The following is a 26303-nucleotide window of genomic DNA, read 5'->3' on the forward strand; positions in this document are numbered from 1 at the left end:
TACACTGAAATCCGGCTGGGGATCGCATGAACCCGAGTAACCTGACAGCTACATCATGAGGCGCTCTACGCACGCGCAATCTGATTGCAACTCCCGACGCACGCGTAGTACTCTCTTTAGACTGCCAGGGTGTGGGCGGAGCTGGCAGGGCGGCCCGGTCGCGCAGGCGCAGTGAGGCCGCTGTTTGTTGTTGTGGGCGGGTTGCAGGTTGTGTGTATTTGCTGCGTGAACGGCTGGTGCGGGTTTATGTGGGCCGGAAATCCGTGAGGAGAGGGATCTGTACACAGACGGGTCTCCAGGCAGAGAGAGGCGGCCGGGAGAGGCCGTGCTTGGTGCTGTGTGAGGAGACAAGGCCAGAGGGCCCAGAGAATGGATCCCGGGACACAGTGAGGAGACGCGGACAGGTGAGGGGACACATTGGGGTGTCAGAGATGTCTGCTGAGAGGGGCACTGCCATGGCAGAGAGACTTGTAGCCATACCCAGTGCCCTACCATGCCAGCTACTATTTCCTCACAATGTCTACACATTCTGCATGCACAGTAACATTACCTCATACTTCATTTGTCCTGTCAGGTCTGCCCACAGTACTATAGGGGCAGTGCCCACCCTGGGATGCCATGTGTGCCCACCCTGGGATGCCATGTGTGCCCACCATTGCGCATTGCTTGCACATTGGAGTTCCATATAGGGCTGTGCCCAGCCCTGGGTACAACATGGAGGAGTGCCCACCCCTGGGTGCCATGTTTAGCAGTGCCACCCTGATGTACTATACGGAGCACTGCTCACATACTGGTTTACATATGGGGCCGTGCCCACCCTGATGTACTATACGGAGCACTGCTCACATACTGGTTTACATACTGGGCAGTGCCCACACGTGCTTTACATACAGGGCACCACTCATACTGGTTTACATACTGGGCAGTGCCCACACGGGCTTTACATATGGGCACTGCTCACATACTGGTTTACATACTGGGCAGTGCCCACACGTGCTTTACGTACAGGGCACCACTCACATACTGGTTTACATACTGGGCAGTGCCCACATGGGCTTTACATATGGGCACTGCTCACATACTGGTTTTCTATATGAAGCTGTGCCAACTCTGTGTTCCATACATGACCGTGCCCATCTTCCTTGTTTTGCTGTTTTATCAGGTAGATGCTTCTTCCTATGCCATTTTGTCCATATGTAATATATAGAAAATCTTCTTACTTGTCCAATGGAAGAACATTTCCTCACTTGGTCTCTATATACCTCTTGTGCCCCCATAGTATGAGGTAAAGCTGCGCCTCTAGAGAACCAATTTTATTGGAGGGGGGATGTTATCCCAGCAATCATGTAACAGGTAAAGGTAAGTTCTCCCTGGACCATGGATGAGAGGTAAGTGATCCCTAAGCTTCCAGCAGGCAGAGTGCAGCACCTCCCCCTAATTCTTGATTGCCTAGGCGATTGAAAATTAATGGGAGTGCAAAGCCTCCCGGCATACCTACGTCACCCATCCCGGGAGGCTCCTGGGTGCTCCTTCTGCACATGCCCGAGCGTCTCAGACATGCGCAGAAGGAGCCTTTTCGTGCAAAAAGAAAAATTGGCCGATCTCACGCATGCGCAGTGAGATTGGCAAGTTTTTTTTCCAACCTAAGTCACATGATCTCGCGTCTGGATCGGGTGATGTAGGAAGGAGAAGATAGCGCCGCCTGTATCGCCGGCTCGGGGATGTATGCCAGGAGACGCGGGACCCGATGCAAGACACCTCCGGATAGATCAGACTGCCCTGCAGGATTTGGTTTAGGAGTTTGGTTATTAACAGTTTAGTGGTGATATAATCTGAGTGATGAGAGGTCAGTGGTGATGTTTTTGTGAAAGTTCTGGTGGATTCTGCCAATTTTCCCTAAATAATAGATGTTACCGTTGTTTAGGTTCTTTCTTTGCAGTCAGGCTGATCCTTTGAATCGGCACCAGATAACTTGTACAATGCAGCTGCCATATTTTGAAGACGTCAGGTGACAATGTACATGTTTCTCTTATTGCCAGTCTCTTTCATTGTAACTTTGTCTTGGATATGTTCTAGAATCAGCCAGGCTTGACATCTGATCTTTTAAATACTTGTGAGGCTCGCTTTAGAAAACTTTTTTATGTTGTATTGTAAGATGTGGCGTCTCATATATTGTGAGAAAAGGAGGTGTGGTTGATTATCCATTTCTCCAAAGCTTTCATCTGTCTTCTGTAGAGAGAGAAATGAAAGTCTAATTACAAGGAATCCTAAAGGGAAATTGGTTTCAATTATCCAGGGGACTACAAGTTTGGGAGTTAGCTTTAAAATTAAGTGGGGAATCCCTATAGCAGAATTAAGCTTGCAATAGTCACTTATTCCTGTTCCATCACAGAGCGCCGCCATCTTCTTTCCTTTTTTTCTTACCAAGCATGATCTTTAGCCACTTTGATAAGCCTCAAGGGACGGCCAGGATTGCTGATTTTTCCTTGCAAAAAAACGCTGAGCTGTGCACACCTAGCTTAGAAAAATCTGATATCTGGGCAGTGATAGGCAGGTAAGAGCAGGTATTGCAGAAGAGACATCGCCTGTCCCTTTTTTGCAAGAACCACCTGCTTGGTTTGCAAGTGTTTAAGGTGGGACTTTAGTTCTACTTCACCTCCCCAGCGGTATTCCTGAGTGTGGCTCGGGGTTAATTTTCAGTACCAAAAGCAGTAACCCCCGAGCCACACTCGAGATGGAATGTACTGCTTTGACATTTAAAAATACTTTCTATTCAGACCGCCGGGGAGGTTAACCTCCTTGGCGTGTAACCCAGAGTTTGGCTCGGGGTAAAAAAAACATGCTGAAAGCGGTAACCCCAAGCCACATAAAAAAAATCACTTACCTGGTTCACTTGGTGTCGTGCGGGGTCCCGGTCGATTACCATCCTCGGGCCGCATCCTCTTCTGATCTCCCCCCGGGGAGATTCCAGTGACGTCAGTGCGTGCAGCGTGGCGGGAAATTCAAATTATTTTGTATTGGATTCAATGCAAAATAACTGTATTGAATCCAATACAAAGTAATTATTATATAATTTATATAATTATTTATATATATATATATATATATTATACATGTATACATACATTACAGGTTTCAGTATTTTTAAGCACCCTTGTTTTATCAGATTTTTTTTTTTTAATTTAAAGTTTAATATTAAATTTATTAAATATTGGACGTATTTCAGTGAGTTATGCCTAAGAATTATAGGCCTACAATGTATAAATAAATAAATTTCCATACAAAACAATGTACGGCTTCTGGCGTAAAAATACTGTCATAATTAGACTGTCAGGGATGTTAAATGACATTGGTTGCCATATACTTTTTAGAGAGAAGACACCAATATGTTCAGCTCATAGCTGTCCCTTAGATATCACAAGATGGCATTGACCAGGAGGAGGACTTCGCGGTTTGGGTTCACAGCATAAATAACTGGCTGAGGGTCACAACCAAAGGTGAAGAGAAAGTCCTGGATGGAGTTCCTGTATGACCTGCAAAGCAGCATTGCTCATTTTATCATACCGGTACTTGTGTTCTCCCTTAGAAAGTTTTTTAGGCTGGATTGGAAGAGGCTGTAGGTTGGCAACACATAACAAATTTAGTGTTCCCAACTGTTTTTCCCATAGTAATTCAGTAACCCCTATAATTCTGTCAGCTTTCACCCCCCCCCCCCCCCCCATACTTTGTTCCAACTGTCTAATGACCACCGCCTTAGCATGTTTTATTTTCAAATGTTCCAACTTCTCAGTGACCACCCAAAACAGCAATGTTGTTACTAGAAAGTGCTGGGTGGTATGCTTGGCTATAAAGGGCTGGGGAGAACACTGCGCTACAAAGGAAAAGTAGCAATGTTGCAGAAAGAAATCAATTATTTGTGTTGTTTTTTAATAGTATAAAAAGGACATATTTTTATTGTTTTTATTTGTAGGCAGCTCAGTCCAGGTTCATTTTATATTTCTAACTTTCCATTGGAAGAACAAATTTAGAGAACAGAACACTAAATACACTCAGCTTTATTTATTCTATCTTTTTCAAAGGACGCACAATGAGGAACAAATCTTTGCGGCTGTTCTGTATCTGTCTTTGCTCACATAATAGCTAGTGATGGCTGACCGTAATTGTGCAGGCGCACATCCCATCAATAAATATTCAAAATGATTGCTGTCCGGCTAGGTTTATTTTATGGCACCGGGTTCTTTCATTGTGACTTTTGGCCTCGTTCCCTTTCTTATGTCGGATTAAGTAAACGTTAGCATTACATAATCGCTGAGTGTGTTTTGTCTCATTTTCTTACTGTTAAAGGTGAGTTGAAGGTTTATTTAAGCAAGACAAAATACACTTTTAGGACAGCCAGCAGTTTTATATGATGTGTTATAAGAACAACACTGCAATGAGGGTTCATATTTATGTATCATATAGTTTGTTCACTAAGATTTGTTTTACCTTTTTGCCTAAATACTGTATATCCACACCTCTCAATCTACCTAAATGTTTCTTTGAACTTTGTGATGTGTCTCCATTAGATAACATAAGGCGCTTTCCAGGTGTCTAAACGGATTGATGTTGCAGGCATGTGACACAGGAAATAGATGTGTTTTTAACCTTTTACATTTTACTTTTAATATTTAATTGGCATTTAATAAAATTTTGCTGAAAGGAAACAATCTGAATTTAATCAGAGGGATTCTATTTACATGTTTAGGAAGCCTCTACAAAGGACAATGAACAGCTCTGATTGGTTTCTTATTTGACCTTAGTGGCATTACTTTTGTATCACAGGTCCCTTTCAGGCAACCTTAAAGCAAACCTTTAAAATTGGATTCTGTGAGAGTTTTCTGGAGCAGCATGTATGTTGTTTACCACCCGCTACTACTTTTACCAATGCAGTTTGTTTTAAATTGACAGATTCATGTTAATGGAAATCTGTGTTGTGACTGATATGTTATATCTCATTCATCTCTCCTTGTAAAAGTACTAGCTGCTGTAACTCACTGACCCAGGACAGGTATACACATACCCGGGTCCTGAAGTCATGTGCTGCATGCTTGTTCCTGGTAAGTGACAAGGAAATACTGAAATCTGTAAATCATTCTAAAAACCAGACAGCTCAGGGTCCATTCATACCAACTGCACAGAACTGCAAGAAAATGCAATTTGCTCTACATCATATAGCTTCGGTTCAAAAAAAAAAAAAAAAACGGCTGCTTTGGTGTGTGCTGAAAAAAAATAGGACATGCTGCGTAACAGGAAGCAGAGTTAGTTTTTGGGTGACATTTTACTTTTATCTGCAGCTCAATATGTTCCACTGACTTGACCAAGCTGACATCTTCAGCTGGACCTTCATTATTTTCCCTTCTTCCAACACATCACCTGGTAGAATTAACTGTTTACTTGTTGCCTAATATCGCACAGCATGACTGGCGCCATTTCTTTATCTGTCTGGGGTTTTAGTGTTTTGTCTGATCAGTTAATTGTTTTGGCTTCTTTACCCACTTTTCTTTTTTAAGCTGCTAACTGCAATATTAGTTCTTTTACTCGGGTGACAGCTGCCATCAACATTTCACCTTAGGCTGCTCCCCTGATCTGGGCTAGAAGCACCTTGCTTTATCTCCGCAGGTATTTTTCTGCAGTTGTAGAAAGTGTGCTTAGGGTAAAATAAATAAGCAGCAACATATTCAATTTCTGTTGAATTATAAAGTATTTGAGAGCCAACAGGGACTTTTAAGATTCACAGAATAGTCCTGCCTTTGACAACAAGCAAAACTCTTCTAAACATCTTAACAACTTGCCTCATTGTGTTAGAACATCAAAACTTTCATTTCTAAACTACAGTTATTAGGCTCCCAAAATAAGCACTTCATGTAAAGAGCTTACTACCCGTCTACAGTTTTCCCTCGCCTCAAGTTAAGTGCTCTGTTCCAGCAGGTGCAAGTGGCCACTTGATTATTTTCCATAACTCGTATATTCTCTGTACCTTTTCATCAGGTTGCTCTCAGGTAATAATTAACACAACTGACATGTAATACAAAATCACGGAGGGTTTCCAGGTATTATAGGGACAATTTGTTTTAGCAAATGAAGTGCATTCTTCAATTCCATATTTTGCACTGACTTTCCATACCTCCTGACACCTCCTCAAATTTGTGACTTCACCTTTAACACTTTCAACGCCATCAACCTTTTCTCTACAAACAGCCACGGCACCAATATGTAAACCACATCCCACCACTAGCGTAGCCAGGAGTTTACTTTTGTAATTGGACTGCTGGTTGTCTATTGGGTGTGATTTTTGGCAGCTAAAAAGGCACTTAATCAGATCTACAAACTTGGGAAAGTGCCAACACCGCCTCCTCACTGTGTCCCGCACATGCCGGTCCCTCTGGGGTGCATGGGACCTCTGTGGTGTGTCAGGATTTGGGGTGACGGGGTAATCTGTCAATTCGTAAAGAAAGAATCTATTTAGTTTTGAGAACTTCTAGCTCCAGAACTGTCAAACCTCAGCACATTCCATGGTAGAAGCTAGTTGAGCACATTGTGTTCTCTTTAATGAAGTTCAGAGGTCATAGTAGGAGATAATTTATTAATACCCTGTAAAGGCTTTTAGTATTGACTGGAGAAACTTTTGGGTATCCAGTGTTCTCCCTAGCCCATTTTAGTTGGGCACACCACCCAGCACATTTCAGTAACCACCCGGCTGTTTTTGGGTGGTTACTGATTTGCTGGGACACAATAAAGGACCACCACCCACCTACAATTTCATCCCACCCAGCTTAAAAAAATTCTGGGTTGAACAATGGGTATCACAGGTTTTTGACCTTTCACATACAGAAGCTGTTCTGAGTCTTAATATGTTTGTTTTACATTTTTTTTAACGCAAATCTTTAAAGTTTTACAAAAAAAAATAAAATTGGGGATCATATTGTGCTTATGTGCACTAATGTTAGCCTATTTTTTTTACTGAGAACTGTTAATGTGGTTACTATGAGATATAAATTGCATCAACCACCATTTTATTCTACAGGGTTTAAAGGTCAAGAAAATAATGGCACTAAATAGGTTAAGTGATGTTATATTACAATCATAGTTAACTTCTTTATCGCCCAGTAAATTTGTGGATGTGCAGGCAAATTACAGGCCGGACCTTTTAGTCAACAATTAAGACAATTGTGGTCTCGAAGCACTAAAGTCATCAGTTCTGTTTCCACCAGGGACATAATTTGCTTGAAGTTTATGTTCTTCCTGCATTTGTATGAGGTTCCTAAAGCAGTACCAACCAAGTACAGACCTTATAAGTAAATTCAAGGTGATGACTAATGTGAATAAGTGTTCTTTGTAAAACATTGCTGAATATGTTGACTATTGTAAATACATTTCCAAAAACTTTGTATTACATCATCAGATCAGCATTTCTGCTCAGATTCTCATCTGTCTTTTTCTTTTGTGCTTTCACAGTTTGACTTTGACTTTCTCCAAAGGGAACCAGTATGGGTGCAAAGGAGAAGCTGGAAGCCATGTTGAATGTGGCCCTACGGGTCCCTAGCATCATGCTGCTAGATGTCTTATACCGATGGGATGTCAGCTCCTTCTTCCAGCAGATCCAAAGAAGTAACCTGAACAAACACCCTCTCTTCCAATACAAGTACTTGGCACTCAACATGCATTATGTTGGTATGGAATTCCTTTCACACTTTAATGACCTTATATGTCTAGTCGGCATTTGTTTCTTAATCATAAATTGTTTGCCTTCGTAGAGGGCAGATAGGTGTCAGAATGTTCCCTGTCTGAGAAATATTGTCACATGTCCAAATATTTGATGAGCTGGTGTTTTATATTTATTTGAATGATGTCTTTGTATTAATTGAAGTTTGCTCTTCAGGTATGTGATCAAAAAGTATTATTCTTTGGAAAGCCTGTGATGTAAATGTTGCAATTTTATATACCAGTAAAAGTAAAACTACAGACACAAAAACGTTTAAATTTAATAATATTAATCAGTAGTCATATAAGTAAAAGTTGTGTTCTTTTCACCAAAGTCCTTTGAAAAACTGGATATTTCCCTATAGAAGTAGCAGTGACACCATCACTGGGCTGCATAAAATATGTGAAGCAAGCAGAGCTATGAGACAAACCCAGCAGACCCACGTACTACCTATTGCCTACAGATAATTATAGGAAGGGGGCATATACAAGACCAGTCACCCTGCCCCACATCACAGAGAAGGATTGCCTGGTCTTTACTACATGAACCCTTACTATGTGTTTATATAATATTTAATATTATATGTGTAATAATCAAGAATCTCCTTTTATTAGTCTGCATCCTCTATGAAGTTGGATTAGTTATTTTTACAATCCAGATACATTTGTTAATAATAAACCATGATTGTTACACACACATGTTTAAATCTAGACAACCTCCTCTCCCTTTTATTTAATAGCTAACATACCTTGCAAAAATGCTTATATCAGTATTTGGGACCAACAAATCATCCATTGAAATAAAGTTAATGAATTGCCTGACAAATAGTTTTAAGGCAAAGTAAGCTGAGAGGGTGCATCTTGTGCTAAATATTTTCTGGTAAAGCAAGAAATCCTTCGCAGGTTGTTTTCTATATACAGGTCACCTGCCCTCATATGTACATTGAGCCTTTAGTGTCCCAACTGCATTGTTGTTAAACATACATTAAATAAGAAAAAGTTTTAATAAAACAACCCTATTGCTGCCTACCACACCTTACTTTGACAATTCTTTATTTAAATATCCTTAGGCTTCCTGTACTCAATGTCCTGTAAGTCCAGAATTTCTGCTACACATCTGTGTACATATGTGCCATCTTTGAGGATGAAGACTGTGGGATTAGTTTGATTTTTGGAAAGTAGTTGTATCTTTCGCACAACCTGGTGAATATTTATAAAACTGTACCCAACAAAAGGGCAGCTGTTAGTTTTCTTGTACTTTTTCCTTTTGATGAGAACGTTAACACAACCGATTTATCAAGACCTATAGTGCCATGCCATTTAAATGTGATATTTTAGTTTTATTTGAAGCCTGGGGGTCGAATTCTGTTTCTTATGTTTAAGATGCTCTGGGAATATAATCTCCCTGTTTTTATTTCTGGGTGTTCAGCTCCTCCTGTTGCATTAAAAAAAATATAAAGTAAGCTCACAGGCACAGAGACTCCCTTATAATTGCTGCATCGGGTATACAGATCTCACACTCGTAAAGAACTCACACTGAAAGTCAATGATGGGTTTATAAAGAAATATAAAAAGTTGTCAAGTGGTTTACCTCTACAGTGGCTATATAATTTGGGTGGAGTGTATCATTGAAAGCAGAACTTAAGTTCCACAATTTGCGATCAGGAAGGTCTTTATTGTGAAAGGGACAGACGGCGTTACTTCTGCAATAAAACATGCCTAATTGCTGTCTTCATCTATCAAAAACATCATCCCGTTATGGCCAAATAAGATGGCCAAGAATCAAAAGCAGAGAGTGGTGAAGATGGCGGCACCTGTAACCGAATAGGGACAGCTGAGTGTATATAAAACAAACTTCAGGCAGGTAACGTTATTTCATTGCAGATGAGACATCGGCTGTCCTTCAAAAGGAGATTTGCTGAGGCTAGGACAGGGAGATGTAGGGGAAACATTTTCTTTTGCCAAATAAAATAGACATCCCTGACAGACAGGAAACTGCTTGCATGAGATTACCTAGATTGCTTGCATGAGAGCATTCAGGCAGCCTTATATGAAACTTAAAGCCATTCCAGTGTTCTCCCCAGCCCTTTTAGACAGGCACACCACCTGGCACTTTTTAGTAACCACCCATTTGTTTTAGGGTGATTAATGATGAGTTGGGTCATAATACAGAGCCTGCCACCCACCTGCAATTTCATCCCACCCAGCTTAAAAGTTCAATGCTGTAGTCTTGATTGCAGTGATGCTCTGAAAAGACAGCAAAATTGAAAAATGATGCTTTTAGCAAACATATTTTGCTAGTTTGGTGTTTTCTTTGTAGACTTTAGTCACTACCTGTTTAATTGCAAGCTATGCTTACTTATATTGCATGCACCTTCAGATATCTGAGCTAGTGGAGATTGAGGATTACAGTGCATGGATAGTATTTAGCCTGGAGATTTCCATGTTGTTTTTGATTTTTTTTTTCTTCTTTCTCATTGCTAAGTTGTTCAATGCAGTCTGTGTCACATCTGACTTTAATGTTTTTGTGTTCAGAGGGCAAACTCAAAGTAACGTGACAAGATGAACTACATCACATCTCATCACTGCTGCTGCCTTTATGACCATTTTTTTTCTGTTGCAGATCAATAGACTTTGTACAGTTTATTTCTGTACATATATATATAACCATTTATCTGATCTGTGTTGTAGGTCAGTGCTTTACTGGCTAAGACATGTTACAAGGTCCATGTATTTCATGTCCTAAAGCATTTGTCTGGGGCAAAAATATGCATATATCTACAATGCTTGTACAGTCCCTCATGGATTCCCTTTAACACTTTTTAACTTTATATAACTATTTTTTATAGGTTTAGCAGACAGAAATCCAGTGAGATCCTAATTTCTTGTACCGGTTGTCAGATCACTTTGAGAAATTAGGAGCTCACTAAGTTCTATAATTGCCCACTTACACACTTTAAATGTAGAGTTTTGAATAAAATAAAACTCCTTATTTAAAAAAAAAAAAAATAAAAAAAAACATGTATTCCCATACAGCAGTTCCCCATCAAATATGCCCTCTGTAATGCGTAGAATTCTACCAGTGTTCTGTACAGCTTGGTGGACTGATGTACACTGGTAAACTTTGATTTAGGGACCATTTTTATGTTAAGGTTGTGTAGCAAAGCCAGATTTCACCAACTAGTAAAGTCTAGATTACCTGTTTTTATTAAAAGAGAGCTAAAGGGACATGAGCCATAATATATTACCACAGAATCATGTAGTTGCTTTTGCCACTTGATGTCTACAAAGCTGCTACCTGATTTTGATTTATCACTTTAATGCGAAACTAAACACTATTATACTCACCTGTCCTTGTTCCATCGCAGGGCGCCACCATCTTCTTCCTCCTTGTGATCTTCATCTATCTTGATTGGCCTAGCCGGGATGCCGTAGCCTGCACAGGAGTTCTTTCAGTTCCAGCAAGCGCAGGGGAAGCACGCACAGCTCGGCTTTTTTAAACAGATCTCTGGAGCAATCGGGCAGGTAAGAATGCTTATTGCAGAAGAGACATCGCCTGTCTCTTTCTGCAATAATGACCTGCCTGATCAAACATTTTTAGTGTTAGAAAAGTTTTGCTTTAAATAGGGAATGTAGTGCAGAAAAGCCTGTATCTGAGTGAAAAAGCATCCTTGTGTGCTTGTACATTGGGCTCTGTGAACATGCACATCAATAAGGAAAGCCAGCAGTGCTTTCTTCCTGTGTTTGAAGACGTCTGCAATTGGCTTTTCCCAGGCAACACCCTCACATTAAAATTATAAACGGGAAGAAAGGTTCCTAGAGAGCAGCTCAGAAAAATGAAGAAAATGATGACACAAATGAGAGTAAGTTATGTGTCACCTGATTAAACGTCTCCCCAAGCGCAATAAAATAAGACAGCCAGCTAGTTTTGACATGTTCTGTACTAATTAGTCTTTTCATAAGATACTGCAGGCCTCTGGTGTAAAATTTTAAATATTTAGTGATTTTGCCTGAAAAACAAAACTCTAATAGAGTTTACATAGATGCAATTTGAGGTAAACTGCCAGAAAAAAATTAGATCGGCAGGCAAACTATACATGGTGCAGTAAGGGCTATTTCAGACTTACGCCTAACTGCAGTGTTCTACTGCAAACTCAGCTGTGCTCTGCACTCCTCCCATTCAACTGGATAGGAGTGGTTGGGAAGCGTTTTTACACGTGGTTGTGATATGGTTTTTGAACGCAATAAGTAGCTTCTGGACCACACAACAAAGTGATTGTCAAACTCTGCGGTTGAAACTAAATAATCGCCTAATAGTTAAATAGGGGCAGTTGGGTGCAGTTTTTGACCGCAGGTCTGAAAGTGGCCTAAGGATTATTTACAAAGGTTTCTACAGAGAAAAACAATATTGTTAATGTGAAAGAAAAGATGACACCATCAAGTGCGGCCTCCAACTAGTGCACAGAATGCACACCAAATATCAGCTTCAAACTTTATCTGGGTGAATGTTGTATATTCTTTAATAAACCGTTGTTGATTTTGATGATCTTGTTTTCCGTAGTTCAGTCCAGAAACCGGCAGCCTGCCCAGGCAATCTTAACTTGTTTTCAAAAGCAAAACCTACTTGCCTTTGTCCAATTTCACAATCCTAAAACTCTGCAGTTTCTGAATAAATTTTGTGTTCTTGTTTCCCTCTGCAGGTTACATCCTAAGTGTTGTTCTTTTGACTTTACCTCGTCAGCACCTTGCTCAGCTATACCTCTACTTTATAACTGCTTTGCTGCTGTACACAGGACATCAAATTTCCAGGTGAGTTGGATGCATGGCTCATTATCCACAGATAGCAGTTATCGGTCCCCTAGTTCTTACTCCTATAACAAGCCTTTATAAACTTGAGTTAAAGTTACATGTGCTGTGTCTGTAATATATTTATGTGGTTTTGATGTATCTTGGTAGCCTGGGGGAAAGACCTATAGACCGAACATACAAGTCACCTTATAATAGTAGCTATTGATTACGATAACAAATATTCTGACAAATATAGTTTGAGTGGACTAGGGTCTTTAAACCGCCTTATCTTGGGCATAGAGCACCTCAAACTTTCAGTAATTACTGAAACATGCGTTGAGTTTTATTTGTCTCAGGTGGTGTGGCAGTGCCTTTATCACTTTTCTAACATCAGGTAACAGCAGTTGCAGGGTTGGCAGCATCTTGCCAGGAATAAGGGTGGCTGACAACGTCCCACCTATAAAAACCACCTGGATGTTCTGTCATTGTTAACAAACAGGGACAACAATAATGCCCAGCGACTATTTGCTTTCTGTACTTTGTTGTTCATGGTGTTGCTGTGGTGAGGGCTGCCAATGACAGATGCAAACTGTCATTGATATAAAGCAGATACAGAAAACATTTCTGTTTTATTAGTTTCTGTAACTTACTGCGACAAACTTGGTAATTGGCTGCATGTAAAGATCTTTAATCTCTACCCAAGAAAAATAAAACCCACAGAGCTATTTTCTTTTTTTCTCTCTACTCACCCTACACCTTAAACTAGGTTTAAATAAGTTTATAAATTTGAGAATCTCTTCTTCTTCTCCAGATCCAAACTGTAGGCAGACTAAAAAAAAAGGCTGTGTTAACAATTTATTAATTTCTGATTTCTTTACATATTTTAGGGATTATGTTCGCAGTGAGCTGGAGTCTGGATATGAAGGGCCCATGCATCTAGAGCCATTGTCTATGAACAGGTTTCTCACTGCACTTGTAGGTGAGTGATAACTACCAACCTAGAGACATTACAGAATCTGTCAATCTAACTTTGCATTTGCAAATCATTTTTGAATCTGTTAATAAATGGTGACTGAGAATAGACACTCTTAATTTGTAGATGGTTAAGAAGACTTGTCAGATTTCTGCTGCAGTCAGGGCTCCAACAGTTTTACTTTTATTTAAAGGAGAACTAAACTTTCAAAGTAAAACATTGTGAACAGTCATGTTCTTTATTACAGAAGTCCCTCTATTTTGACAAGGGTTTTAATCCCCCCCCCCCCAATCTAGGAAAAAAAAAAAAAAAAATTGACTAGACATTTTTTAATGGAGCAGAATAGTAGTCTACAATAGTCTAAACTTCCCTGCTCCACCATTTCTCTCACTCTTTCTTCTTTTATTAGCTGAAGTTACTGTCAGGCATTCCAGTAATGTTTTAGATCTTCCGCATTTTTACAATATTAGTCAAGAATTATCCAATGCCTAATACACCATACAACTGATTGGTCCGTCTCACTTAAAATGAATTTTTGATGATCATTTAATGTGATGGTAGGAATAAGCAAGCATTGTATTGGTGTGCTGCTCAGCAGGCTGTCCTGTGAAGAACAGAAAAGGTGGGACTAGTGGGAGGCATCCAGCTGTGTCCTCCCCATTATTATTATTATACAGTGTTTATATAGCGCCAACATATTAGGCAGTGCTGTACATAAAGTAGGGGTTGCAAATGACTGACAGATGCAGACAGTTACACAGGGGGAGGAAAGGCCCCTCCCCCGAAGAGCTTACAATCTAGGAGAAATGAATTGCTGCATCTGTGCCTGTAGGTTGTTTAGTTATATTGCATTCAGATTTCTCAGTGTTGGGGGACGGCTGTATTTGTATTTTACACATCGTCACCCTGGGCAATAAAAATGTATTGTCTTTACACAGTCTATGGGTCTCTGTGCTTTGTATGATGGTTTTTTAGCCTTTAGTATTTCACCATAAATGCAGACCGAGTTTGCAAACTGTGATGAGACAGAAGAATCAAGTACACTTTATTGTATGATTTGACTATTACAGCAAATCTTAGACTAAATTGTTATATGTTGACAGCCTCTAATTGACCTCCTTTTTAGCAAATAATATGACTCTGATTACTTTTTATGCTACTGGTGGTGTAACTAGTGGTCATTGTGACATGTGTTGCAGGCCAGCTGGTTGTGTGCACTCTCTGCTCCTGTGTCATGAAGACAAAACAGATCTGGCTGTTCTCAGCTCACATGCTCCCTCTGCTGGCTCGCCTCTGCCTTGTTCCTATGGAGACAATTGTCGTCATTAACAAGTTTGCCATGATTTTCACTGGACTTGAAGTTCTTTACTTCTTGGCATCCAACATGCTGGTGCCCTTTAACCTTGCCAAGTCAGCATACAGGGAACTCGTTCAGGTAAAATGTTCTAAGTACATGCTTTGGAATGAATGATTTGGATTGTTACTCTGCTTTGACATATTGCGGATTGTCCAGGGAGATGTGCAATACTAAAATCTGACAAAGTTTAAATGGCTTTGCTAGGATACAGATATCGTTCACAAAAGCATGTTTGCTAAACAGTTGCTACAAGAGTGTCCTAGCAGAAGAGTCAAATCTAAGCTGGTTGCAGTGACATTTAGCATTGCACACCCTGCAGACTTTATGGTAATAGCTCACTTTGTTATAGTTTTTTTTTTTTTTAAGCACACTAATTATTTAGTTTAAAGGATTGAATACTGAAAGAGGGAAAACACTGCTTTAATATATTTTAGACAGTGTTTATACTTTTCAACAATTAACTGTCTATATAAATTTTACCTTAAAATAAGGTGGACTATTTATGAGCTGATACGGTATCCTGGTGGAACCCTGAACTGCAGCTCCTGACAGTTTTTTTTTTTGTTCATTTTGACATGTATTAGGTTATGTTCATGTAGTCCTAACCCAATACAACATGATGCTCTCTTCCCCCTTACTTGCTCCAGGCCATTTTTAGGTGTTCTTTGCAATGTGCAATAAATAATGGGAGGCGAGTGAGAGAGTCAGGAAAAATCCATTGATGCCATTTATATAGCACTAAGGCAGCTTTGGTGTGATCCAAACATTTTTAATTTAAGTTTTTTTTTTACCCAGATGGTTGTAAAGCAATGCTGTAACCACTTCATAACTGCATGTTTACAAACAAAAACCTTTGTTCAGGCATTGGGTTGAATAGACAACTGACTGCCGGAAACTGCAAGCAGGGCTTGTTCACAGAGATGATTCTAGCTCAGTTACAGGGTAATGCAGCTCCCAGCCACCGCTCTTATACCGCATAATGCTCTTTATCATTGTAAGAATCAATAAAGCAGAAGCAGCAATAGGCAAGTGTTTGCAGTGAATCTTGTTGTTTATTCAAATGATTGTCTATTCTACCCTCTGCTTGAGTAAACCTTTGCCTGTCAATTTCTATGAGCAAACACCGTGGCAGCTGGAAGCAGCTGAGTTACATGCAGTTATGTAACGGAGCTGTAACCAAAGCTGTGGTTTTGTCACTTTTAAATAATGTAAATGTGGCTTGCGTTAATCAAGAATTCTTAAATAAAAACCATAAACCCTATTTATCCTTTTGAACCAGTCAGAATAGGTTGTGGTTCTTCTATACCTATGAATGTATATTGTGAGATTCATTTTTTTCTGGTTATTTTTGCATTACAGGTGGTAGAAGTGTACGGTCTTCTAGCTTTGGGGATGTCACTGTGGAACCAGCTTGTGGTCCCAGTTCTGTTCATGGTTTTCTGGCTGGTTCTCTTTGCTCTTCAGATCTACACATATTTCAGCACACGGGACCAGCCTACCTCTCGAGAGAGGCTTCTCTTCCTCTTTTTAACAAGGTATGCTTCAGTAAAAAGCAAAAATGAACTATTTGTAAAAGAATAATAATTTGATAAAGAATGTTTGTAGAATTGTGTGTATCATATTTTTTTTTCTTGAATTACAATTACAATCTTGCTGTAAAAGGTTTGTAATTTATAACAGCAGCCCACCTACACCCTTTGATTTTTATAGTGGCTTTGACCATTCCATTTTCACTACCCAAAGTTGTCCAGAACATCGAGGGATTACCACATTTTCAGGAGCTCTCACAGCCCCAAAAATCGTTGCAGTAGAAGAACTGCATTGTCAGCCCACACAGGAAACTAAGACCTGAGTTCATTTGTGGCCGTTTTTTTTCATTTAAAAAAGACAGTGTGTTGCTGAAAATAAGCTTGTAATGCAGGGTCATAAGTGTTTTTTTTAAAAAGCATTTACCTGGTTTCATTATAAAATGACTGGTAATCCTGTCTTAGTGGTCCTGGTTTAACCAGGGGTTACTAGGGGTTCGTTCAGCAATCAGCAATTTGTGCCTCTCAAGTCAGTTTAACTGACACCAATGATCCTTTTTGCTATCTGTAAATGTGATATTCTTCCCAATGGCCAGCAATGTAAGAGTCATTATTCCCACTGACCACCACGCTAATGTACTGTGAGCTGTGGATATTATAAGTGTAGCAGAGGTTCCCTGAAGAACTGAAAGGTATTTCAAGGGTTCTCCCACATTGGAAAGGTTGAGTATGGCTGCTCTAGAGAGTGCATGAAAATGCTGACCTACATCTGCAGCACTGAGGTGGAACAAAGGATGTAAAAAAGCTCAAAACAGTATTTTATGTAAATGAAAAAACAGACTTACCGTCAACGGTTAGGGTTTACATTAACTTTTTCATACATATGTACCCAATCCATCAAAAAATTGATTTTATCCTCCGTTCTGACATTGACTAACTATGAACATCTGGAAGTGAGGACTTATAGAAACCTAAACATTGCTGACTTTACTCGTGATTCTCTCATATTCATCACCCAGGATGCTTGCTAATAACCTGCTTTGTATATCAGTTGCTAGGGTGTGCCTGATGCAAAGCAGATAACATTGGTGACCTGTCAGGCGTAGACCTCAAATACCAATCTGGCATGTTACTCAGAGTTTAATATTCATTGGCTCAGAAAGTTTATCACATTCCAGAGATAGTGTGTCCATGTGAGCAGATGAGACTTGGTCATTTAACACTTTTGGAGGTTGTTCACCTTTTGCTTTATTCAAAAATCGAAGGTATGTATTTTTTAAACTAAGAAAACCTTTAAAATTTAACTTTATGCAAATATTTGCAGAACTGTTTGAAAATGGTAAAGTTACACTCAGATTATTAATTTTAGTACACTCAATAATTGCCAATTTTTTTTGTAAAATGTAAAAGATGATATTGTGATTAATGAATGCCAGACATTTTAAGCCATAGAATTGCAAGTGCTCAGAAAAAAGAAAAACTACGATACTCCAAATTTTTTGATAGAGAACCCTTTAAAAGCCTTTACAGTACTACTTTTTAAAGTCCACTGCAAATAAAGACCCCCGATTAACACGTCTGACCCACAATGTAGAGTAGTTGTCATTTACCTGTGTGCATACATTTTTATTCAAATCTGAGTTCATAACTTAGTCCATCTTATTCTTAAGCCAGAACCTATGGGTTCTGACAGCTTTGAACCCAGAAGTGCTCAGAGCTGGGCTGGCTTGTGTTTGCCATGACGGTCGAGACAAATTTTTGGCATCCAAAGTGTAGCTAAACTTGAAATGTCTTTGTAAAGATATAAAGTTTACAAGGAGAAAGTGGGAATATTTAAGAAATGAGACAAACTAAAAAGCACAATGCTAATTATGCTTTAGGGGTGAACATACAGTTACCTTTTATTCAAAAAGACATCCCAAGTACACCCCCCCCCCCCCCAAAAAAAAAATAAAAAAATAAAAAGGATTTGAGCCTATTCTACCCTAGATGTGATGACTTTATTCTTTTCCTTTTTTATTCAGTTTTTCCTCGTTAAAGTCACCTGGTGATTTTGACAATATATTTCCTTTCCTGAGGTGACCATATTTACTCAATGTATTATATATATGGCCAAAAAGCACTGATCACTTTCTTGATCTTCATTGCATAGGAAAGAGGGGTTCAGGTTCACAAAAAAAAATCTTGGATTACATTTTTTGAGATGCCGGTCCTGTGCACTGGAAATTGCTGACAATAGGTTTTGCTGAAAATGTACTTGTACTACGTTAAAAAAAAAGTGTATGCGGCCACCACACCTGGTAAGGACAAGGACTGGTAAGCTTTACTATACCTAATTTTTGTTTGTGGGTTTAGACATTCCACTATTTTCCTGCCTTTTCAATGGGTATTTGTTTCCAAAAGTAAAACTTTTCATAGGGACAGTGGCCTTAGAGCTAAGCTTTAAAGTAAATGCTTATAGAAGAGCTCAAACCTATGATTGGTCTAGACATCTGGAGAGTTTTGTTCTCAACAAATTCTGTTGATGGGTCTTAGCTATAGGCTTGCTTGAAGTAAAGAGTAGCAGCAATAATTACTCTGCTGAACTACTAAGGAAATAGCTTTGTAGAAATGTCACATGTAAATAAAACACATTAATAATATTTGTAATTAATAAAACTAAAAAACTAAATCCGGACACCTTCCTTTATAATGGTGTAGGCTAATTATTAAATGATTTTAGTGTAAATATCCAAGTTACTGGAATATAGAGGTTACGTAAGCACAACGAGAAATTATTCTAATCAAGAGACAAGATATATGTAATCTGAAAGAAGAAAACCAGGACTTTTTGGAGTTATTAGTTTTTATGTTCCGTCAGTGGAATATTTTGCATTTGATTGATCACTTCATGAATAATCTTCCTTCATATTTTTTTTTTTCCTGGAAAGCTTGTCCACCATTCAGGGTCCACATCACGCATGTTATCTGGCAGATTCTCATCCTTCATTCTCTGTGATGAATCCCAAGTCTATGGTGTTCTGTGTGTTATATGACCAGCTAACTATGGACACATTAGAATGGTTCTCGAAGCTGCAGATGAGTTTCCTGAGACAAATCAGAGCCCTTGGGTGTTTGAATCTTCAATTACCGATTCTAAACTAATTTCACATATTTTATTTTAATACTTTTGTGATGCTAGAAATACTGAAGCCCCTGTTGTTGATGTTGTTTCATTTGTCTTCCTATTATTATTATTATTATTATTAATAAACAGGATTTATGTAGCGCCAACATATTACGCAGCGATGTACATTAAATAGGGATTGCAAATGACAGACTAATACAGACAGTGATACAGGAGGAGAGGACCCTGCCCCGAAGAGCTTATAATACAGACAGTGATACAGGAGGAGAGGACCCTGCCCCGAAGAGCTTACAATCTAGTAGGTGGGGGAATTTCACACACAATAGGATGGGCGATATGTAGTGGTTCCTATACCTGGTTTTAGTACCTACAGTAACCTAGAACACGTATACACTCTAAACTATGATTTTTGCATACTTATTCTGGGTCACTAACTTATTAAGGTAGCATTTGATCTAAATGGAAAGCCTCAGAGCTGCCACCTCAAGACAAGTCAATAATTACAATTCCCATATTTCTGGCATTACAGGTTCACCTAGGTTGGAAAGAGTCTAAAATGGCCAAATGTTTTAATCAATTAATTAATACATTTATTATAAAATTAATTCTTTCCCACCTCATCCATTATTGTTTTCTTTAAACTCCCACCTGTATTTCACAAAAAAAACTCTCATTTTAACAAATCCCCATTCTCTCTCCTAAAAAAACTACATTGTCTAAAAATTCACATTGTGATGGGAAGATTTCACTAATTTGCCAGTGACCAATCCTCTTGTAGATGTCAATAAAAGTCAAAGACGAATGACTTCCTATGTCCCTAATGGACTTTTTATGTGTATATGTTTTATGAGTATGTGTACTCTTTAATTAGTTATGCTTTTTTTATAGTATTTTATCAGATTTCTTCTTTTTTTCCCATAGCATTGCAGAGTGCTGTAGCACTCCTTACTCTCTCTTGGGTTTGGTCTTCACGGTGTCCTTTGTGGCTCTTGGAGTACTGACCCTCTGCAAGTTCTATCTTCAGGGATATCGTGCTTTTATAAATGACCCAGTTATGAACAGGTGAGGACTTATATTTTAGGTCAATTAAAAATATTTAGCCTTTCAGGTCATATATGTGAGGCGTGTTCCACATAGTATCCATTTATTTTGATTACCGTTGTTTTTTTTTTACCATTATTCGTTATTTTTTTTACCATCGGTTGTCTGTAGTTTAATTTGTTATTAATCTGAGTACTGTGACTGAGCTCTTTTTTTTTCTTTATACTCGGATGAATGGGTTTTTGTTCCATGAGACCCATAAAGCCAAACAGATTATTGAACAGGTTGAGATCTATCAAATCATATTTATGTTTGCCAAATTTTGAAAATATTTTTTGGCATCTGATATTAGTACATATGTTTCCAATATTGTCTTTGGTTGACGTGTGAAGTTCTAAAAAAATAATTTGATTCTCCTATTTCAGGGGAATGACAGAAGGGGTGACGTTGTTGATCCTAGCTGTGCAGACGGGACTGATCGAGTTACAAGTGGTCCATCGAGCGTTCCTTCTCAGCATCATTTTGTTCATTGTGGTGGCTTCCATATTGCAGTCCATGCTGGAGATAGCTGACCCCATTGTCCTTGCTCTGGGAGCTTCACGTGACAAGTAAGTGGTGTGTGGCACTTTTTCTTCTTGGCACCAGGTGATTCTAAGCGTTAAAGTTTATTTTATTTTTTTTTCCTTCCCCTATAGGAGTCTATGGAAGCATTTCCGTGCTGTCAGCTTATGCTTGTTCCTCCTGGTTTTCCCTTCCTATATGGCTTATATGATCTGTCAGTTCTTCCACATGGACTTCTGGCTCCTGATCATCATATCCAGTAGCATACTAACTTCTCTTCAGGTACAGCCAAAATAAGCAGATATATACCGAGGTTAATTTTTCATTAGCTTTGAAGCTTACCCATCAGACCAGCTTTAACTTCTCCTTTCCTCAACAGGTTCTCGGCACTCTTTTCATCTATGTCTTATTTATGATTGAGGAGTTCCGCAAGGAGCCTGTAGAGAACATGGATGATGTAATTTACTATGTGAATGGCACTTACCGTCTGCTGGAGTTCCTGGTAGCACTATGTGTTGTGGCCTATGGAGTCTCTGAGACAGTGTTTGGCGAGTGGACAGTAATGGGTTCTATGATTATCTTCATACACTCATATTACAACGTTTGGCTGCGGGCACAACTCGGCTGGAAGAGTTTTCTCCTTCGAAGGGATGCTGTGAATAAAATCAAATCCTTACCAGTTGCCACAAATGAACAACTGGAGCAACACAATGACATCTGTTCCATTTGCTATCAGGTGTGGAGGATATATGTACATGTGTTTATCGCCTGTCACTGTGGGATTTATGTGAGGACCAAAATAATAAGTCTTCCAACTAAGTTAATTTTCCTTTTAAAGATTTATATTTGGCTCCTTCTTTAGCTTTGCTTCTAACTTCACACACTGTTTAGATTTCTTTCTAAGTGGAACTATGGGGGAGGGGGGGGGGGGTGACAAATGTGATGCAGTTTATTCCTAGATTTATTATGGCACTGGACAGGCTGACACTTTATTTTATTTTGTCTACTCTGGAGGTTTTCCCACTTTCTCTCCTGAATGACAGGATGTAAAGTGAACAGGAATCTATTATAAACCTGTCCACCAATGGGTAATGCAGATCTGGACCAATTAAAGTATATACCCTCTTAGCTGTCTTTAGAACAGTGGTCCCCATTAGAAGGTTTCCCTTCAGTTTGTTGTGGGAACAACTCTAAGAGTTTGTATTTCTTTCTCAGTAACAATGGGAAATAGTAGAAAATGATAAGCAAATCTCCCCAGTGAGGGCACAGGCAGTCAGCAGATCTAACCCTTCCCCATACAAAAAAAAAAACAAAAAACATTTTTTGCCCACACATGCACTTTGGGCTCAATTTATAAAACTGAAAATCTGATGTTCCCTCAAACTTTTCCTAGTGGAAATCAATTACTGCCATCGAAACACATGGACCTAAATATGTTTGAAGAACATTCCATGTACTTTAAGTAAAGCTTTGTGATACTTTGACACAGTATAGATGCAAGAAGTAAGATGAATGCACAGGCCAAAAACCTTATTAGATTGTACAATGGTTTCATAAACAAATAGGGGAATATTTGCGTAGTGCCTGCTAAAAATTGTTTGATATATTGACATGATTTTACATGTGCTCTATTGCAAGTTATTTTTAAATAACATTTTTGGATTTTACTAGAACCCATAGGCCCTTCTTCCGACACACACACACTTAGACTAAGGTAATGATTACCTCTCCCAAACCAGGCTATACTTTCCTGCAAAGTGGTCTGCTGCTCAGACATCATAAAGTGGAAAGGCAATAGGATGTTAATACAGGAGCAGCACAACACTGAACTTTTACTAGCTGGGCTTTATACACTACAGGTGGCTGCTTCCGTTTAGCCCAATTTAGAGGGCCTGGAAGCACTGAACTATTTTTTTCAGTAAATTTAGTTTATTTCTAATATTAAAACATTAATTAAAACTATATTAAAATTAAATTTAGTTTATTTCTAGCTGAATAGATTTATAGTAACTTTAACCTTAAATTTTCTTTTCTTGTGTAGGACATGAATTCGGCAGTCATCACTCCTTGTAGCCATTTTTTCCATGCTGGATGCCTTAAAAAATGGTTGTACGTACAAGAGACCTGTCCATTATGTCATTGCCAGTTAAAGTCCTTATCTCAGCAGTCGGGAGGGGATCCTGGCATGTCAACAAGTCCAGCTTCTGATGCCAACAACCTTAACCCACAACCAGATGGACTGCCTGGGGCACAAGAAGTGGCATCTCCCCCAGTAAATGAACCAAAGCAGGGCCCTGAGGAACCAGAGCTTGCAAAAGATGTACATTCAGTGGGGGTCAGTTCAGAACAGACAGGGGAGCACTTGTGTACCCTGTGCACAAATTCTGAAAGACTAAACAGTGAGTTTCTTGGGGAAGCATCAAGCCAAATGCAGGATGAGGATTTACAAGAGGAGCTTTGCCCCCTCAAAATCTGATCTCCCTTTTTTTGCTTGCTGGAACTTTTTCATTACGAAGCCAAACCCCATCCCTACCACATGCAGCATTTTGCAACTCCTGGAGAGAACTTTAGCACTGACACTCATCAAGGTGTATGCAAGAGTTTTTCATGTGACTTTTTTTTTTTTTGTTTGTTACTTTTTTTATTTTCCAGTGCCGAAGTTAAAGCATAACAAAACTATTCTTTCTAGCCACTGCCGATGGATAGAGGACTCCGCTTATTTTGCTGGGTGCTTTTGATTACAGGATTTTTTGTTTTCCTTTTTTTTTTTTTTCTCTTTGTGTTGGTCTAGTTTTTGTTCTTTTTCTCAGTGGGTTATGTTTTTCTAAGAGTTCCAAATTTATTTTTCCAGCCTCCTAGGATTTGATATCATTGCCGTTTACATTGACCAGCCTTGGACAAACTAACGTAGTAGTCAAGAACCAATCAGTTTAAGGGCCAGCTGGCAACAGTAAGCCAAAAAATCTAGGCCCTGTTACGTGGGATTTGTCCAGCTGAGGCATAAACATATTTTTCAGGATTGATTCAAGCATGGGGGGTAATGTTTATTCCAGCTGTGTGATTTATTTGGAGAAGATGCTGCACGCTTGCATGCTCACTTGCTTGCACTCGAAGTAAACACAGTCGGGGAATGAAAGGGGGCAGGGCATCAATGACCTCCAAATTTGGTGGCTCCTACTTTTCTCCTTTTTATTTTTTTCTTTCCTTTTCTTTTTGTTTCTTGCTGTTGTATTGTGTGAATGTTCTGATCAGCCCTTATATGAAGTATATATGAAGTTCAGGTGATCACTGTTGTGGGATGAACTTCACTGCACAGAAGGGGCTGAAGAACCTCATTATTGCGCTCCAAAATATGAAAAAAACAATCTACAGTGTTAATGGCAATATTTGCACTTTTTTTGAAAATGAGTACATATTTCTTGTGTATGATCAAATTCCGCAAATGCCATACTAAGGCTTTTAGTAGACATAGCACTTTGTGTAATTTTTATTTTTATTTTTTTTTTTGCCCTAAAAAGAAGGTTGTGTTAGATTTTTACACTGACATGGCTTTAGGTGGATAAAAACATACAAAAAAGTCAATTTTTTTATGTGAATTTTGATATAAAATGAAAAAAATTTAGAAAAACCATTATTTATACTTTGTGCACATTTGGCCGTAAAGGGAAAAAGTGGAAAAGATTATTCTAATGAAAGCGTGACATTTCTGAGTTAATTTCATTTGCTTTTTTTTATTTTATTTTTTTTTTTATTTGTGGTACGTTTGGATGTAGACTGACAGACATAGCTGAATGTCTTAATAAATTATATTTAATCATGTACTGTCCTGGTGTTTCTATGTTCTTTTAGTGAGTTGTGATTCGAGACCTATATTCACAAAGTCATGTGATGTGTTTTAGATTAATTTACTGAGCTGCAGAAGTATTTTGCCTAACAAATATTTACTCGGCACTTTCACTAAAATCATATGGGTGTAAGATCTAACTTGAATATGTTAATAAACATTCTCCCAAGCAGCCAAAATTTTGCACAAAACCAGGCTGTCATTGGCAATTTGGGTCCCCACTGATAATCTGAAACTAGTGACAGACACCTACGGGACACTGACAAAAATGGAAGCTTCAGGAAGCTTTACACTGCCACCTACAGACGAAATTATAATTTAGGAAAATAGATTTCTTTGTACATATGAAATAAGTCCTAAATATTAGGTATGCTATTTCATTGTAATTACCAAACACATGCCAACATTACTAAACATAGCCTGACTTTTGTTTATGAAACAATAATATCATCTTTATATCAGGGTACAAGGGTTTATTAAGGGACGACTGCTTTTCAGGTCTACTTTGGATCATCAGAGATGCCACTGGTGTCAGGAGTAGTCATTTTCCTGAGAAAATGTGAAAACCTGGAATGTGTATTTACTGGTTTATTGCTGTATGTCCCCACTGGGCTTCTTTAGAGTTCATGACATGTTCACTAATTCTCAATGGAATTTAGGTGATGTGACCCTTCCTTTCAGTAGGCTCAGACATTTTACAGAGGTATTGTTAAAAGTATCTCTTCTTCATTCAGTACCTCTGTCTGTGGAATCGCTCAGCTTGATGAAGTGGATATTGTTCAATCACCCTTCAGAGGTGTCTGAGAATGACCAAATACAATGCACTACTTGCAAGGAACTCTACCTTTTGGTGTTGCACTATATTTACTACTGTAGGGGGGTTCACTTCTATGTTTCCTTTGCCTCACTACAGTGCTGTCAATGTATGCTGGTGTTTTTGAATCTGTGGTCCAAGTTGTTCAGAGTGGTCCCTTCTCTTACCTGGATTTAGACTTTGGATCTCCTGTTGACTTCCCGTATCTGGTCTTATGTATATTCATTTGAGTCTTGTAACCTCCCCTACCTGAGTAGGCCTCTGTTCCAAGAAGATAAGTAAAGAATTAGGGCCTTGATGCCTGTTCCTTTTTGCCTGAATAATGTAAGCTATCTGTATTCACTCTGTGCTTTCCTGTGTGTGGGTCTCTTTATTTGTGACTGGATCATGTTCAGAGATTTTATTGTTCCTGTGACTGAGATGTATGATCTGATAGCTGTTCCACCTTGGCAATGGCCTTCTTCCTTTCTTGGTGCAACTGATGATCCCATTTCTGGTTGGATCCTGAGCATGGTCTCCCCACTGTTGGATA

At 39.0% G+C, this 26303-nt stretch overlaps 1 protein-coding gene across 2 annotated transcripts; it reads left to right on the top strand.

Annotated features, from left to right (window-relative positions):
* Positions 1–190: 190 nt before the first annotated feature.
* Positions 191–24934, top strand: RNF145 (ring finger protein 145). Of its 2 annotated transcripts, none has more exons than XM_072400431.1 (11): positions 191–404; positions 7495–7710; positions 12441–12549; positions 13416–13507; positions 14701–14936; positions 16218–16393; positions 20433–20573; positions 20978–21160; positions 21248–21395; positions 21493–21849; positions 23155–24934. In XM_072400431.1, exons 2-11 carry the CDS (start codon positions 7527–7529, stop codon positions 23587–23589), a joined length of 2061 nt encoding a protein of 686 aa, XP_072256532.1. In that variant the 5' UTR covers positions 191–404; positions 7495–7526; the 3' UTR covers positions 23590–24934. The 2 variants fall into 2 exon arrangements, with proteins under 2 accessions (XP_072256532.1, XP_072256533.1); XM_072400432.1 differs by lacking the exon at positions 191–404 and adding an exon at positions 3474–3497.
* The last annotated feature ends 1369 nt before the right edge of the window (positions 24935–26303 follow it).

Source organism: Pyxicephalus adspersus, chromosome 2 (assembly GCF_032062135.1).
Source record: "Pyxicephalus adspersus chromosome 2, UCB_Pads_2.0, whole genome shotgun sequence".
NCBI classification, from domain to species: Eukaryota; Metazoa; Chordata; class Amphibia; order Anura; family Pyxicephalidae; genus Pyxicephalus; species Pyxicephalus adspersus.

Bases quoted from the DNA above. Each gene is read 5' to 3' on its own strand.
- RNF145 (XM_072400431.1), top strand. From the start codon at position 7,527: ATGGGTGCAAAGGAGAAGCTGGAAGCCATGTTGAATGTGGCCCTACGG. The intron at 7,711-12,440 runs GTATGGAATTCC...TTCCCTCTGCAG, and splicing joins ACTCAACATGCATTATGTTG to GTTACATCCTAAGTGTTGTT. The intron at 14,937-16,217 runs GTAAAATGTTCT...TTTGCATTACAG, and splicing joins CATACAGGGAACTCGTTCAG to GTGGTAGAAGTGTACGGTCT.